General features: G+C 37.3%; 1 protein-coding gene across 1 annotated transcript in view; it reads right to left on the bottom strand.

The window, feature by feature from the left end:
- The window catches only part of KCNH1 (potassium voltage-gated channel subfamily H member 1), a 220,384-nt gene that overhangs the window by 92,908 nt on the left and 108,622 nt on the right, over window positions 1-18,854 (bottom strand). The window contains exons 8-10 of the mRNA XM_087717743.1: window positions 14,352-14,551; window positions 12,777-13,029; window positions 1,234-1,430 (exon numbers count right to left, since the gene is read on the bottom strand). Of these exons, the coding sequence (XP_087573869.1) occupies window positions 1,234-1,430; window positions 12,777-13,029; window positions 14,352-14,551 (650 nt within the window). The remainder of the gene's footprint in view (window positions 1-1,233; window positions 1,431-12,776; window positions 13,030-14,351; window positions 14,552-18,854) is intronic.

An 18,854-nucleotide genomic window follows, 5' to 3' on the forward strand; every position in this document is an offset into this window, starting at 1 on the left:
GTTATTGACAATCCTAAATAATTAGGAAAGTCATATAAGACAGGATGGAAAAGTTAACAAAAACCATTTAAAAATGGGAACATTGCTTCTTGGAATTGGTAACATGAGTGATCCAGGTTTATTATGAATCATAGAGTGAATATGAAGGGATGAGGTGACTCTAAAAGAATCTATTTCTCCATACACCAATCTCATCAGCATTCTAGCGCTCTCTTGTCAAAAACAGAAACAAACAATTAGAAGGAGTGTGGGTGTGAACTGCTCACAAAAATGTCTTGGTTTTAATACATTTAAACAGCTAGACTCCACCTGATTTTTTTTTTACCATACAGTAGATTAATATAGCCCTTCATAAAGAAGAAAACAAGTTATCCAAACACGACAGCCTTTTTGATGCTGCTGAAAAGACCAGCAAAAGAATCCCTTTCAGCTCAGATTAGGTGCAGGTTTAGACAAAAATAAATCCTGATATGCAGAGGTCATAATTAAAGAGAAAGATTATAATTTTGCTATAGTTTGCTGTGTACATCTAAGCACATGAAACAGTTTTTCCAAGGAGCAGTTGGAAACCTATTCTAGATGTTTCCCAGTAATTCTCACCTACAAACCATCCAACTGATTTGCCACCATGCAAATCAGTTGGACACAATTGGAACAAAATATAATACCTTGCCTCTGATTTGTTTACATCTTTAAAGAGCAAGTCAGAGGCTGGAATCAAGAGTCAACGAAGCACGAAAAGGTCAGAAGCTTTTCACATCAAATAAACAATTAAGTTAAAAGTATTATTTTCCCTAGTTCATGAAGTTCAGAGTTCTCAGCAAGAATTTCAATATATCATTTCAGATGGCTGCTGCACTGAGATAATAATAAATGAAAAACTATTGTACACCTTTTGGCTTTCCACTCAAGTGGCATGATTACAGAAAGTGTATCAAGATAAGTTGATCTGAAAGTTGATTTTTAGTTGGTTCCTGTTGGTTGCCTGGTTTTGGTTGTAATTTGGGTTTTTCTTTAGTTTTACTAATATACAGCATGCCAATCATTCATGTTGGGCAACCATACAAATCTAAATAAATAAATAAATTCTTCTTGCCAAGAAGACTTGGAAACTATAGCGTAATGTAGTACAGTTAGCATGCTAAGAATTTTCCGTCCATACTGTTTGTTATCTAAAAGTACAATTCCAATAAGCTCTTTGCTCTTTTTTCCATCCATTCCATAATGCCTTACCCTTTTTCGCAAATTGTAGGTCAGGATGAGATTCCTGGAGAAAGAATGTGAAAAGGCTGTGTAGAACTCCAGCACTTTCTGTAAGGCATCCCTTTTAATAACATGAAGGTCACAGTAAGTCAAAGCCCTTACATTCGCACACGACTGGGCAAGAGTTGTTTCTTTCCAGAAGACATCACCAAAGACATCCCCTTTGCCTAGGGGGGGTGAAAAATCTGCAATCAATTAATTGCTTTCATGTTAAGAAAATTATCAAAATGTACCTGCAAATAATTCCAAAAAGTTTCCACTATTATTAAAAGTATATGCAACATCTTAAACTAAAATGAGAGACTGGATCCAACTTTCGTCTAATAAGCAGCCAATGAATATCATTTTTATCAGCACTGCCAGGCATAATCAATAACCAAAAATTTATATAGATTCAATAAGTGAGATTCATTATTAGAATAATTTGCATTCTTTTTTTAAAAAAACCGACTTATTTATTTATAGCTATATTTTATGAACATTGTAGGTTCACAGTAATTATAAAATATTGCAATAAAACAGCCACAGTAAATTAAAATAAAGTTCAAGTAAAAATTACATCGTATAACCCTGCTAATGTCTTAATTCACCCAAATGAATTGATCTGAAACATTTGGTGGGACAGACAGAAGAACATAGTGAACTTTGTAGTAGTTTCCGGAAGTTCTATCAGTGTAGCCAATGTCACCTCCTGGACTAGGATCGTCTCAGACAAAATAATCCTTCCAGACCCCACACCTCTCATTTCCTGGAAATGGGGTACTACCAAACACTTCTCCTGAGAAAGACATCTTGGAAGATTAAACCCAGCTGGAGGACATGGTGCTGAGCAGTGGTGGGATTCAAAATTTTTTACTACCAGTTCTGTGGATGTAGTGTAACTTGGTGGGCGTGACATGGTTTGATGGGCGTGGCAGGGGAAGGATACTGTAAAATCTCCATTCCCACCTCACTCTAGGGGAAGGATACTGCAAAATCCCCATTCCCTCCCGATCATCTGGGACTCCGGAGGCAGAGAATAGATGTGGAATAGATGTGGGCATGGCCAGTCAGAGGTGGCATTTACCAGTTCTCCAAACTACTCAAAATGTCTGCTATCGGTTCTCCAGAACTGGTCAGAACCTGCTGAATACCACCTCTGGTGCTGAGGAGATCCAGGTGTCAAGCCTTATTAAGTAATACAATGTATATCAAGATATTTATACTTAACTCATTCTTCAGTATAATAATTTTGACAAAGGTGTCTATGGATATATGACAAACATTATAAATACTATCTAAAAGCTTGATTTCTTTTCTTTTACTGGGCTTCACGGCACAGAAGGCAAAATAAATAAGTGTCATCTGAGATTCTTGCCTCAGTCATATTCTCTTCAGCCATATTTTGATTTTATTTTAAGACCAACTGTCTTAAAGCATGTCTTTTAAGTTCTTACATTCACATCTATTTTTTCCTTTTTTTTCACATGAAGAAATTCTGAATGTTAAAATGTATCTTAGTAAAAACATTCAGAGGATAAAAGGATCTTGCTCCCAGAATCTGAAAGAACATTTATTTTGTCAAATGTCTGTTGTGTAAATATATGATAGCAAAATACAGACTAATGACCACAATTGAGCCCAAAATGTCTGTCACTGAGACATTTATTAAATGATTTCCCCCATTTTATGACCTTTCTTGCCACAGTTGTTAAGTACATCACTGCAGTTGTTAAGTGAATAATATGGTTATTAAGTGAATCTGACTTCCCCATTGACTTTGCTTATCAGAAAGTTACAAAAGGTGATCACATGATAGCGCAAGTGTCATTAATATGAGTCAGTTGCCAAGCGTCCAAATTTTAATCATGTGACTATGGGGATGCCACAGCGGTAGTAAGTATGAAAAATAGTCATTATAACTTCAAATGATCACTAAATGAACTGTTGTAAATCAAGGATTACCTGTAGATAGATATGTTCCCCAGATCCGAAACAAAACAAAATCTTAACTCTTTTAATATTTATTTATTTAATTTCCTGCTTTTATTACTTTTTACAAATAGCTCAAGGCAGCAACACACAAAATATTCTTACTGACTCCTATTTTCCCTACAACACCCACCCTGTGAGGTGCGTTTGGATGAGAGAGAGAGAGAGAATGATGGCCCAAAGTCATCGAGCTGGTTTTCATAGCTATGGCAGGATTGAACTCATGGTCTCCCACTTTCTAATCTGGCACCTTAATCACTCAACCAAACTGGCTCTCTTTTGGGAATCAGTTTAGATTAATAAGAAATTAGGTTTAACTGAAAATGTTCAAAATAATTGCAGCTGTAGAAAGGATTTTTATTAGTTTTTTTTTAATAAGAGGTTTCTATAGTTCTTTGCTGTGTCACTTTCATATTGCACTCATACGTGATATAGCATGCACTATTTTCTATGGTAGCACAGACCCACATTATTTGGTTGGTAGCTACATGGGCTCAGTTTGACTACATGAACACCAGTTGCTGAGTATTTGAGGATATAGAAGAGTAGCTAGATTTATCTGGAGCACTTATGGGTTGAAGGTTCAGGTAAGAAATGTCTGATGATGTTAGGAATAGTTATTCATCTGGGTTTAATTCTGGATTAACGAAACTTGAACAAATCACAAGCAGAAACCATATTAAAACTGAACAGTACTTTCCTAGACCTATGTTGAGGTCCTTTCTCCTTTCCTTTTTCTAATGGAAAGTAGCAAATCTGACCTCAGTTTTTTTTTTAATCCTACACAAATAGATGGTATTTTCAGAGGGAGAGCTCTTTTGTTTTCTAATGGAAAACACCAAATTTGAGTTTATTGTTTTAAAAAAATCCTACACAAATGGTGTTTTCAAAGGGAGAGCTCTTACTGTTATCACTCAAAATATATTATGCAACTATTCCATTTTTCTCTCTGTTAAAAGGTATTTTATGGAAAAAGACAGAAACACAAAAGAGTTAAAGATATAAAAAGGAGAGAACCATCTTGAACATCCCTGCTCCAAATTCCATGAACAAAGCAAGATGAATAAAAAGCCTCTGGAAACACCCAGAAAGTGAAGATTGGGGAGGGGGGGTACCCTTTTTAGAAATATGAACTTTGAAGCATCCTAGCTTTATAATTACACTAGTCCATATATTGTCTTAATTTAAAATTGAAATAAAAACTAGTTGACACCAGGGGTGGTATACACTTACCTTCCCTACATATGTGCGCGCTCAATTCGCTCGCACACTCCACATCTGTGCATGCGCACAGCCTTCCATGCATGTGCTTTTGGGGAAAGAATGTCCTAAATGGAATATCATAGAGTCAGGGAGGGTGGGCGGAGCCAACTGCAATTTCTGCTACCAGTTTGGATGAACCAGTCCGAACCAGTAGAATACCACCTCTGATTGACACCAATTTTCTCCATATTTACAAACCCGAGGAGAAGAAAGATGTCTTCTCACGTTGGACAATGTGTATTTGCCAGGAAAGGGAAAATCAGAAAGGCAATTGTAAGTCTAATGGTTCAGGATGCCAGCGCTTCTCTTTGAAATCAAATCAGAGCAACCAGCCTTATTGCTGGATACAGTGAGCTGGTTGCCTTTAGTCTCCAGAAGCTAAGTAAAGATTGGATTATTAGAGCTACAATTTGTTGATCACGCTAAAATACTGTGAACTGTAAATATATATTTTTATGCGGGGATTTCCTGCAACCTGAACATTTTTTCCAGTTAAAAATGGTAGAAAGGCATATTTTACATGAATTAGGATAATAGCCTATGTTATGAAGCTAGTATGGATTAATGTGCATTATTCAATTGAAATTACTATATTTTTCAGAGTATAAAACACACCTTTTTCCCGCAAAAAAGAGGCTGAAAATCTGGGTGCACCTTATACACTGAATACACTATATTTTTGCAGAAATTCCGCCTCCTTCACCAAAATGGCTGTGCATAGCTTTTAGAAGGCTTTCAGAGACCTCCTGCGGGCTTGGGAGGGAAGAAATGAGCAAAAAATGGCCCATTTTTTGCCTCTTTCCCAGTCCCTAGCAGCACTCTATAAGCTTCCTAAAGGCTATCCATGCCCTTTTTTCGAGGAAAAAAAGGGGGGCTGTTTTTGTGAAAAATGGGTCGTTTTTTTCTCATTTTTGCCCCACTCCCACCCCCCAGGAGCACTCTACAAGCCTCATAATGGCTATTCATTCCCCCCCCTTTTTTAAGGGCCCATATTCATGAAAAATGGGCCATTTTGGGGAGGTTTTCAGAGTGCAGAAACTTTTTTTAAAAAAAATTCCTCTTCAAAACCTTGCTGCGTGTTATACTCCGGTGCGTGTTATACTCCAAAAAATATGGTACTGAGTCTCAATGCTCAGATTCAATGCTAGTTTACAGTATACTGTCTACTTATATGGTTAGTGGGCTTACTTCCAGAAAAGTATGCCTGTAGTTGGAGCAATTGTCTGCTCTCAAGAAAGAATGGCAGAATTCCAATACGTTGTTAACGCCCTGTAACTGGCCATGCACTACTCATTTCATGATGTAATAAAAACATCAGTCAATATTTTACTATGCATTTATACAATATATAACTGAAAAGTAACATTCAAGTGGATTCAATATTCCCCATGGTCTGTTTTCCCCAACCTTCCAGATATGTTGAGCTTCAATTCTCAGGATACCCAGCTAGGATTTCCATTTAATTGCGGCTTAGTCATTTGCTCTTGATTTGACAAAATTCCAAGTGCTGTTTGTAGATTTGCAGAGTAAGATCCCTTGCTTTTCTGGGCAAGATTGAGATATTTTTATGTTTTTCTATAAATCTATTCCTCTGGGATACAACTAGCATCTCTGGCATCTCTATATAAATGAGGTAAAGCAATAAAGCAAAGCCATTTCAGATAAACATTACAAGAACAACTCTATCTGAACACGTTAAGATGGCAATTAGATAAAATTAAAGCAGCAGGATTTTCCTTCCCTGAAGCAAATGGACCATTTAACACCCTCCTCATACAGAACAAAAGATACACAAAGTTCTCCATAGGAATAACATTATTTTCTTTAAATTCTTCCTCAGGGATTATGGTTATGTAAATAATAACTTACTCTGGAGATCTGAGGACACAAAAGCCATGTTTGCCTTCAGTGCAAAGTATTATCTTATTCAGAGTAAATAAATGAAACCACCCATCCCCTGGTGATGGTAAACAAATTAAAACATTCAGATTTGCGTCAGAAAAGTAGGCTTTTTATACTTGCTGGTGCCACTGTCATATAATAACCCTTTTATTCATAATGTTTTATATTAAGAGGCATTTCCCAATCTGGCACAACTGGGTCATCTCACTCTAGCCAAATTTCGGGATAGCAGGTGAAAAACAGGGCCTTGGCTCCTCCGATAAACCAATTTCAGAAATTATACATAAGAAAAAAAAAGAATCCTATCTCCTTTGGCCTCAGAGGGGAGAGAGAGATATTCATGAAGTTCCTGAAGAGAATGTGGAGTAGTGCAAGGAACATGGGATCACACAAAGCCAGCAATCCTCCGAATCTAATCCAGGCTGTAATAATAGGCACATATATTTGGGACTAAGCCTTACTAAAGTTCATGGGACTTAATTCTGAATATTCCTACAACTGGGCTTTTATCCTCTTTCCCCCAGTTACTTCTCCCAGGCTTATCTCACGTTATTTAAAAGCTGTTTGATGTTGAAAGAAGCTTTCAGGGGACTGTACGTGAAAGACAGGATGAAACTTCTTCTATGAACTTCCTTGATTTATCTTAGGATCAAAGCCAATGTTTATTAAAATAAATGTCACACTGTCCAGGATAGCGTCAGTGTAAAAACAGACCAGCAGAAGCTAATTTTCTAATAATGGAGAGTTATCATAGTTACATTATTTAGAGTATTATTCTAGTTTTAAACAGAGTGACAGAAATCCTGTTTATATGAGAACTATTGATTAATAACCTCCCTGTGAAAGAAAAGGAAGAAAAAAGGAATATTCTATGCATATTTGCTGATGTTTGACATTAGTACCTTAAAAAGTAGCATTTCACCTTTTCTTCATACAAATTCTATCCACATTTCCTTCAGTCTCAGGATGTCTCCCACTAGCAGGTTCAATATCATTAACAAAAAGTCTCCCCAAAACTCCAGTATCTTCTCTTAGGTGGTGCTTCCTGGCCAACTCTATATTCTTACATTGTTTATATAAAGAAGAGGGAGTCAAACTATTCTCCAAAGCAGCTTGAGTAGAACAAGAAGCAATGGGTGGAAACTAATCAAGGAGAGAAGCAACTTAGAACTGAGGAGAAATTTCCTGACAGTGAGAACAATTAATCAGTGGAACAACTTGCCTCCAGAAGTTGTAAATACTCCAACCCTGGAAGTTTTTAAGAAGATGTTGGATAACCATTTGTCTGAAGTGGTGTAAGGTTTCCTGCCTAAGCAGGGGGTTGGACTAGAAGACATCCAAGGTCCCTTCCAACACTGTTATTCTATTCTATTCTATTCTATTCTATTCTATTCTATTCTATTCTATTCTATTCTATATACAAGGGAGAAAAATGTCCTTTAATTTAAAAGCCACTAATAAGTTCATTCACAATTTTAAAAAATCAACATGAAACATGCAAGTCAAAGTACCATGGATTACCTATAAATTCAACTCTTGGGTGAGTTTGGGTTTTCTTTTTGGGGTCCTTCTGTTACAGGGAACAGAAGTGTGTTTTAATTAGTGCTAGAAACAGACTCAAATTACTGCTGGCTCTTGTCTAAGAGAAAACTGTCATGTTTTTTCTTCTGTCCCAGTAGCCCTTGGTACATCTTGACATCTGTTTAGCACTCAGATTTTTTCCCAGGCAAGTCTACATTACTGCACAGCAACTTAATAACTTCTTCAATAGCTTCTAAGGCTATTAACTCATAGCAGAGTCAGTAACCTACCAAAATTCATTACAAAATTCCAGCAAGCATTTAAAATCACAGCAGCTTGAGAGTGCAGAGACTCAAAAATTCAGCTTTTATTATACCCATACATGTATATAATTTATTATCATTATCCTTTCTTTATTTAACTATATCCTATATCATAATATTTTACCATTAATAATTAAAACTTAGCTGTGTCTAATTTTGTTCTTTTTTATTGTTATTATTATTAATAACCTTTATATATAGACCAAAAGGATTTCTAGCCTTCCCTTCATGGGTAACATTCAATATTCATATCCAATTATTACTTATCTTAACACTACACATTGTATACATTACATTATATGGGTATAATATAACGGAATTGGATGTAAATAGTAAACAGGGATTTGGAAAGGAGGATTAGAAAATTTTGGTATTAAATATTATGGATGTTTAGCTAGAATAGGGTATGAGGATTCAATGTTAATGGAGGATTTTATAAATAAGTAAATGAAATGCCAGTATGTGGTTATGTATTAAATCTTGGTATATTTTATGATGAAGGACGTTTAAATAATCATAGTCAAATAATCATAGTCAAATAATCATAGTCAAAAAATGGAAGTATGATGATGGTAATATAATAAATATCCAAGTTGAGATATTAGAGTTAATATGAACTATATTTGATGATGGTGGAAGAGATGCACAAAAGCCTTTTGCAACCAACTGATATACTTTCTACAGTATGTAAAGAAGGAGGATTTGTATGTTTGTTTTGAAAATAAAAATATATTTTTTTAAAAAATTCAGCTTTTAGCAAATTTAGTTATATGATTCTATGTGAAGGCGGGTAGCAAGATAATAGAGGTAGTCCTCATTTAATGATTGCCTTGTTTAGCAGCTATTGGCAGTTATGGTGGTAATTGAAAAGTAACTTTGTGACCAATCCTCACATATGCGAGCATCCCAGGTCTGTAAAGCAAAGGAAAGCAGAAGTAAGATTGTAAGCATAACTGTGGTTTCCCAAAGCTCATCCATAGTCTGCCTCCCATATATTAATATGGGAACTCAAAATGTGATTCAGGAAAGTCTGCCTGTTGGTCTGCCTCAGCATTCTTACAACATGAGGCAGAGCTCATTCATCACATCAGCTCATGAATGCTGTGAAAGAAAACTAGTGAGAGGTCACTTGCTGCTTCAGATCTTATCTCCCCACATGCTGAGCTTCCAACCATCATCTGGATTCAACATGGTGTTGTGGCTGGGAAGAGGGCAGAGGTAACTTTTTGATAGATGACCTACCATCCTACTTCAGGCTCCTTGCTCGCCTCAAGCTACCACCTAGTGCAGATGTCCAGAAGGAAGGAGTATGTGTAGCTCAGCTGAAAGCAACTAACAGAAGCTAGGAGAGTCTACTCCTACTGTGTCATCCAGCTCAGTCACCACAAAGGGGTTGCATATCAGAAGGGTTCTTTCAGGAGAAAATGGTTTAGAAAAACCCCTGGCCTCAGTACCTGCTATGATTCGAAGGTTGCATATGAGTAGGTATTCATCAGAAATTATTAGCCTGACACTTTTGAGCCAAAGTTTGGAGGAAGTAGGACTGTGCACAGTGTTCATAAAAGCCCAATCAGTCCTTTAGTTTTATTTTAACTTAATATCATTTTTGTTAGGAGTTATATCTACACAATCTCCTTGCAACAGGGAAAATATTATTCTAGCTGTATTATCTATGTAAATATATATCTTTAAGACACAAAGGACAGTTCACCTCACATGTATAACGCTACTGCAGCCAACTTTATATTGAAAGTAGGAAGCTGTGCCTCCTAGAACAATATTTCATTTGATTAGGTTATTCTTCTTGGCTAACAGAATACATTTTGTTCCCTTGTATAATAAACATACTATAAATCAAGTTTATCCAAAGGCCAAGGGAAAATATGCTTTCAATTCACAGGTTTATAGGTGAAACAAAAGATAAGTTACCAACTCCAGCTCCCCAAAAGCCTCATAACTCTCCTCTATCACTGAGGTGGACCAAGAGAAGGCACAAAACTTTCTGTGATATCAAAAACCAAAAGAGGAACACACGCACACCCAATTACAAGCCCAACAAGCAACCCAATCACCATGGCCAACTCGCTGCGGGATAACTTGCCGCAGGACAAAAATTACATAATATAGAAGAAATTGTGAAATAACATCATTAAAGAAAGGATGCAAAAAGAGGGACAAAATTAAATGTGAATGACAGAAAATTAAAATAATTTTTAATTATTTTAAATAATTAAATAAAATTGTTGAATTATCCTACAATGTGTTTTCCCATGGTGAATGGTGAATTGGCAGGAGTGAATTGGCTGTAAGTTGGTTGTGGCAAGTTGTCCCATTCCGACTCAAAAAAGGCAAACAGATCAGATGTGGGTTCCTCCGGGTTCGGCCACAGTTCAGCCAAGTTGGTAGTAACTCGGCCTGCCATGTCCCCGAACCGGTTCTATTGGTGGTGCCATATGTGCCACCATCTTGTTTTTTATCATTTTTTACTACTGCACATACGTGTGTAGCATGCATCAAGTGTGTGTGGCATGCATGAAGCACATGTAGCATGCATGAAGCACATGTAGCATGCATCAAGCACATCCCTGAGTGAATCGGCAGTAGCAGAAGCTTGAACCCACCCCTGATGCAGATATATACCAGTAGCTAAAAGGAATCCTTATAATATCTTTATAAAATAATAATATTATAAAATCCTTATAATAAAATCAACAGCCAGGGATTATTGGCTCTCGAAAACTGCATGGCAGACAAGGCATCCCTGAATCACCTATGCTGGAGTGCAAGCAATTCTACCAAGTAATGTTCTTTGCTTATATTCGGAAGCATGTGGAAATGTGGCAAATGTTTTCAATTTAGACATTACTCTCTTCCTATTAGCATTATGAGTGTGGAGTCCTTGATGCTCTCTGAGCCTGGTCGTTTTCTTGCAGATGTTTCATTACCTAACTAAGTAATGGAACATCCGCAAGAAGACAACCAAACTTAGAGAGCACCAAGGAATCCACCGTTCAACCCCGAGCTTCAAATACTCTATTAGCATTATGATTGTATCAAAATGCAAACAGCCTGACTGAGGCTCTGTACATGGGTATGTTGTGAAAGTGCATGGATTGTAGGTCAGGATCTTGTAACAGAGATTGTAAGTTTTCAGATGGCTGCACAGGTCAAACTATTGACTTTGAAGAACTGTGTAAGTGGAGCTGAGCAACTAAGAGGGGTTGGGGAGGTGTGTCATGTCTTGCCAGCTTTTGTTAGTGTCTTCAGTCAATGGACGGTCTTGTGTGCACTAGACTAAAACAAGACCAAAACCATACCAGAAGATATCACAATGAAAAATAAATAAATTTTAGCTATGGGAGTAACAACAATAAAGAGAAAGCTCAATACAAGTAGTCCTCGACTTACAAAAGTTCACTTAGTGACCATTAAAAAAATGACTTATGACCCTTGCAGTATCCCCATGGTCATATGATTTACATTCAGATGCTTGACAACTGACTCACATTTATGACGGTTACAGTGTCCCGGAATCATGTGACCATCTTACCCCATCTTCTGCAAGCAAAGTCAATGAGGAGTCCAGATTCACTTAACAACCGGGTTATTAATTTAACAACTGTTGTGATTCACTTAACAAATGTGGCAAGAAAAGTCACAACATAGGGCAAAACTCACTTTCACACTTAGCAACATAAATTTTGGGCTCAATTTTGGTCATAACTTGAGGACTACCTATAATAAAATTAGCACCAAAACAATAAATGTCCAAAAACATTACTACAGTTTTCAAAAGAGCTGAGAAAACTAAAAGGCCAAAAAAGAAGGTAGCATAGGTGCCAGGTAAATTTTTCTACAGAGGACATTTCATAAATAAGAGTACCCACATAAAAAAGATAAATCTGTCCATAAGTTTAGTTTTCCACGATTCCTTTATCATTTACTAGCTGATAACCCCAGTGTTGCCTGGGTATTTATTTATAGGGTGAAAATGTCCAGATCAAATGTAATTTCTAATGTTGGATTTTCCCCCTTAGCAGAAGGAGCCTTCTTGTAGCGTACTGTGAAGCTGTTACCATGGCAACTCCACTGCACTGTACAGTAGAAGCCCTTTTATGGCAGTACAGTAGAAGCCATTTTAAGGCACAACAGGCTGTATCTTAACAGAACGCATACCCCATGGGGTTTTGGGGGTGTCTTATCCCTACAATATTTTTTTCCAGAGCGTAAGTCATCTGTGTACCAAATTTGGTTGAAACTGCTTGAGGCATTCCAGAGTTATGCTGGAACATACACACACACAACCATTTATATAGATAGATTAAACAAATGTTGCTGTTTGAAAGAATGTGGAAGGATCCTCTGGCCAAATCTAACAAGCAGACATTTTGTTTTATACTTCAGTTCCAATACTAATTATTGCTGTATAGTCAATGTCCACATTGCTAACATATTGTGAACCTTCCACCAATACAAATTACAGTTTGTATCTCAACACAGATATACTCGCAGATAAAATATAGTAGAACTTACCCAAAATTGCAACAACTTCATCATCTTGGATCACCTCCAAGGATCCTGAAACCACAAAGCACAGATTGTCCACGCTCTCACCCGCATGGTAAATGAGATCTCCCGGAGCACAATGCACAGTCTGAAATTCCATTGCAAGAGCTCGCAGGCACCCATCACTAGCCAGTCTGAATGCTGGGTGCTCTTTAAAAACTTTTCGATTCAGATGTACACAGATATCTGCTCTCATGTCCTTAGGACAGATCTGTAAAACCTAGGACAACAGGACCAAAAATAAGTGTGTACAAGCCTTAAAGAACGTGTTAAAACTCTGTGCGAGATTTATCCTTAGATTAATTAATCCTTCGTATATTTGCCAGCGAATTTATTCTTTCTTTATATTTTAAATTAGTTCTAGCTAGAACTGGAAGCTTATTCTCTTCTGTTAATCACAGTAAATGTTGACAAAGGATTGTCAAAGGATTTTGAGGCAAGTTAAATAAGCAAAGCCTGTTTTCAATTGGGTTTTCCCACATTTTGCTTAACAATAAATTAAAGAAACTTCAGATTATTATAGTTTTACAAGACCAAAAAAACCAGTGATTTAAGACAAACTTATTTTCAGATTAATTAACCATGAAAATATTAAAATAAATTTTAAAAATATTTATTTGTTATAAATACAAATAAGTATAATAAAATAACAAAAATGTGGTAAAACTCTTAATCTGTTTCGTATGACCGATAAGCTTGTTGCTATATACTGCAACTGATCATCACAGTTTCTTACAACTGATATTTTGAACCAGTTAACTATTATATTTAAAACATTAATTCATAAACATAAAAAGGTCAGACTTAATCTTATTTTTTTTTAGATAAATTAAAACCTCAGGGGTTTAGAGATTCAAGGGATATATGAAATTTGAACAGATTTTCTCAGATAAGCATATAACACTAGAACCACTGCAGCGTACAAAGCACACTTGTTATTCATTTTGTAATATTTTTCAATTTTTGTATGTATGCAAAATTGGCAGAGCATGCTTGAGAATTTGGCTTGAGAATTTGCAGATCTACATTTATCAACCAATTGTTCTACTTATTGATTTTCTACAAAACAAGGACTCAGGGAAGCAGTAAATATATAGGATATGAATAAATAGCAGTGAAAAGCTAAGTAATGCTAGATTTTTCAAGGGACCTCACCAGTGGTGAAATTCAATTATTTACTAAGGTGTATGGAGAGCAGAAGAGCTAATAATGGGTTTTTACCTTTTTGGGCGTTGATGACAAGAGGAACTGATGTAATTACTACTTAATACAATAGGATATTGACTATGTAACAGTATACATGTGATTGTATGTCATGAAAATGGAAAATAAAAAAGCATATCCCAATTTTTATTTACTACCAGTTCTGTGGGCGTGGCTTGGTGGGCGTGGCAGGGGAAGGATACTGCAAAATCTCCATTCCCAGCCAACTCTGGGGCCAGCCGGAGGTGGTATTTGCAGGTTCTCCGAACTAATCAAAATTTCTGCTACTGGTTCTCCAGAACCTGTTAGAATCTGCTGAATTTTACCCCTGGACCTCACCTTTTCAGTATCAATGCCCCTGGACATTGACCAAGTAGAAACAATGTAGTCCATCACACGTTCACTCAAGCCTTTGGGCACTTGGTAGAGCTTCAGGAAGTCCCGGACACTGTTTAGCATTTCATGATATCGGTTTGTATTAGCATACATTTGCTGAAAGATAGTTGTCACATTCCCAAAAATGGTTGCATATAACAGAGCTGCAAATAGAAGAAGGTGGGGAAGGGGGAACAAAATGAAGGTGGGCCTTCTCTGAAAGAGGCAGATGGTTTGGCAACTACAGCAGTTCATCGCAGTATTTGTGGGAGAAAATAGCATCAATTCCATCAATTGCAATAATAATTATCGTAATTGTTACAACCCTAAACACTGGTGCCATTTATTGCCTATTGGTACAAGCCTTGAGATATGTCCTTTCAAAATTGCATATATTACATAAAAGAAGGATGCCTCGTCTTGGTACAAATTCTCTTGTTTCAATTAAGAGTGCCATTTTCAATTTGTTTTATGTTAAATGACTTTACTGAGTAACTTCACAGCTGTGCAATTAGGGAAACATTTTCTAACCCTGGAGGCTGCTCATTCAATTCATGTCACCTTAAATCACTACATCCCATTCAGTAAACTGTACATAGGCACAGCCTCTTTCAATGCTATAAATAGAATGCATATATTTATTAACTTTTGTAAGCTTACCTTTCCCAAACAGAAGTTCATGGAGCCTTACAAAAGTTAAACGTGTCTTGTACAAAAAATGGACAGACAGAAATTCAACAAAAGCCCTTTAGCAGCTTGAGCATGAAAGGTCTCTGATTTTTTTTCCACTTGGCAGATCAGATTATTTTCAATAAAAGTCAAATAAATGTGCTTAGAGAGTGTGTTATGGTTGAGAAGCCACAACAGGAGAAGCTGAGACTCGGGAAGATGTCAGTTCCAGAAACAAGCCTCCATATTCAACAACAGTGTCCGATTTTCATGCAAGAAATTCAATTCCACCTAAAAAGGAATCTCAAGGAAGTATTGGTGGGGAAAACTCTGCCAAAGATTTTGAAACCTTTCTCCCAGTGCTGGTACAGTTTAAAGCTCTCATGAAAGCATTATACCAAGTTGCTAACCCAGATAGGATGTACTGAGAAGACTATTGGGGATGGATGGGGACTGATAGGCAAACTTAAAATTCTGACAGCAGGTCTTGAATGCTTTCACAAAATGATTGCTCAGAAGTCTGCCAATTTACAAAATGGCTACCACAAGATAGATAGTAATCACAAACCAATTTGCTGAAAGATGAAAAGGTGGGTTTATTAGTTCATGCTTATCAGTTCTTTTCAACCCATATTAGGAAATATTAGGACTTGAACCTCAGTGGTTTATTCCTGGGTTGCAGTATTCCTATAAGTGTATTTAAGTCCTGTCCACTACTGTTATTTGAGCTAAGCCAGTATTGGGTGCTATGCCCAAATGTTCCCAAACAGTGTCTTCCAAGGGAAAATGAAGCAATTTTCTTTTGGCTCAGGTGTGCCTTAACTCTTATTTCCTAGTATTTTGCAAACTTTATTGGCAAATCTCTTCTTAATCCCTCTAGTCAGTTTTATAATGCCTGTAAAAATGCACTGCCCTGACCATCTCTGCTTATGCACAGATCCAACTATCATATCAATCCAAACTCAGAGTACAAGCCTTTACACACACTTTCTCTACCCACACAGATTCTGGAACCATAGTTAAAATGTTGGGGAAAGTTCCTACTTGGGAGTGCAAATTTGTGGTGTCATGCCATCTGAACAGCTTTTAACAGAAATTTATATGCAAGAAATATATTGCCTTGTCACCAGATAGCTTTCCTCTTATATCAACTGCTCAGATATTTTGGGGCTTGGCCAAAGACAAACAATATATGCTGAAAGCACAAGGGGGAGCCACTTATTTATTTTGCTCCTTTCTGTAAGGAATGGGAAATCAAATATCTGAAGTCCTCTGATAATTTTGTAGTCTCCTATTGGATGACTGAAGGATACACTGAGTGGTTCATGGTTCCCAACGTTTAACCCTTCAAATTAGGACAGGTCAGGACAGGTCCACAAGACACTCTGAAACTCCATCTCATGATATAGACTATATAGTAACAGAATCTTGAAATCCTAAAAGCCTCTCTTATATCAGAGAATCAAGTTTCTGATGATATTATCTAGTTTGGTAATGAAACATCTGCAAGAAAACAACCAAGCTCAGAGAGCACCAGGGAACCCACAGAATCAAGTTTACATTTCTTTGAAACATTTGCTTCTTTTCCTGGGCTTAAATTCTGTTTTGCTAACAGTAACTTCCTTCCCCAAAGTCATCTCTGTGGTCCTTAATCCAGAATTCCTTGTGAGGAAGAATCAAGTAGATTGCAAAGTTTACCTTGAAATGTTTACAAGGAGGTGGAGAGTTGAAATAGTTCCATGACAAAATGCTCATGGACCAAAGTCTTATACCCAATATTAGGCCACTTTTTAAGTATCCCTAAGATGTTGTTCAGGTGATATGTATCAGCATTAATAGAGAGATGGTTTATTATATAGCAACCTTGTTCTAAACAATTTAAAGTGCAGCAGTTGGTGTCAAAATATCTCCAATCTTTCTTTTTCCTGGATAGGGTGAAAGGATCCCAGCAGGGGTGGGTTTCAACAGGTACAACCGGTACGGCCCTACCAGATGGTGAAATTCAGTGTGCCTTCCCGTATCCGTTGGTCAGAAGGCCCCGTACCGGAACGCTCCCTCCCCTCGTTTGCTCTTTCACTTGCCCCGCCCATCCACATCATGCTGCCGAAAAGTTCTCAGAAGAAGAACCAGAAGAAGAAAGAACTGGTGAGTAGCTGGGGTAGGCGGGGAGGATGTTGAGGAAGAGGGAAGAGGCAGAGGGGCTGGAAGAGTGTGTGTGTGTGTGTACAGGCTGTGAGTTTTAAAAATGTCTGCGTGAATCAGTGGTGGGATTCAGCCAGCCTGCACCTATTCAGGAGAACCGGTTGTTAACTTTCCAAGCAGTTTGGAGAACCGGTTGTTGGAAGAAATCTCCTTTTGCTTTTTTCCACTTTACAGGGCTAATACTGTAAGGAAGGCAGGAAGGAAACATTCTGGTATTGTTGCTAGCCTCATCTTTATTGCCCTGCTTACAGAAACTGCCTCTCCGGTTAACCCTCATTACATTGTAACAGCTAAGGTGAAGCGCCCATCAACTTGAGTGATGTTGAGTTGGCCATGCCCACATGGTCCCATGACCACCACACCTACCCAGCTGGTCATTAGGGCAGAGAACCGGTTGTTAAATTATTTGAATCCCACAACTGGCGTGAATCCAGGAAGAGGGAAGAAGCAGAGGGGCTGGAAGAGTGTGTGCTGTGCACAGGCTGTGAGTTTTTAAAACTTCGAGTGAATCCAGGAAGAGGGAGGAGGCAGAGGGGATGGAAGTGGGTGTGTGTAAGGTGGTCAGTAATGTTGAAGACTGGCAAGGACAGCCATATTTCCTCTGTAAGTAGCTGTTTTATTGTTTTCTGTACTTATTTTATTCTTATTTAAGTTGTAAGTGCACAAAATAATAAATTTCCTTTTTTTATATCTTCTTTTTGTAGGTCATTCTTTGGGGCAAAGAATTCAGTGACATTGACTTGGCAACTCCCACCCAGTCACATGACTGCCAAGCTACTCCCGCCCGGTCACATAATTGCCAAGCCACTCCAACTCAGTCACATGACCACCAAGCCACTCCCACAAAACAGGTTCTAAAAAAATGTGAAACCCACCACTGGATCATAGGTAATAGATTCTCCAAAATAAGATTAATCCCTGAGATAAAAATAACCAAAAATGAATGACCTGCATTTAAATATTATCTCAACAGAAACAGATAGATTAAAATGGCTAATCATTTTAATGATCTTGTTTTTTTTAAACCAAAAACATGCCTCCTCCCATGTAGAAGTGTCCAATTCTTCTGATCATCTTGATTTTGTGATATCCTATGGAACTTCATTTAACACTAATCAGAAAGAAAAAGATTTTGATTGTGACGCTTCTGTACCGAACAAGCTTCTCTCTTGAAATTAAGCATGTACGAACTTAATTATGGCTGAAAGTAAAAGATGGCCTTGGCTTGAATGTGCTCAGCTCTTGGTGCCAGCATCCATGTATTTTTCTTGCCAGAGTGATGGAAGAGATTTGATTTTTATCCAGGGTGGTGGTGATGATAATTTTACATCCCACTCTAGTCAATAGACCTAGGTGATCCCCCATTCTATATTAAACCATGTCAAACCTGCTAAGTTTCAGCCAAAATCATTCCACTGTTACTCCCTACCAGTTTTTTTTTTTAGATTTTAGCTATATGATCTCATCTCAGTGTTTCATCCTTTTTGTTGTATTATTGTGACCCAGTGTGTTTTTTGTACAATCAGCAGAGAAACTAACAAAGTGCTTATGGAAAAAAGATTAGGATAGGACATTATTTATTTGTACTTTTCTGTG

Source organism: Thamnophis sirtalis, unplaced genomic scaffold (assembly GCF_051295495.1).
Source record: "Thamnophis sirtalis isolate CommonGarterSnake01/CBP01778 unplaced genomic scaffold, rThaSir2_p1.2 scaffold_6, whole genome shotgun sequence".
NCBI classification, from domain to species: Eukaryota; Metazoa; Chordata; class Lepidosauria; order Squamata; family Natricidae; genus Thamnophis; species Thamnophis sirtalis.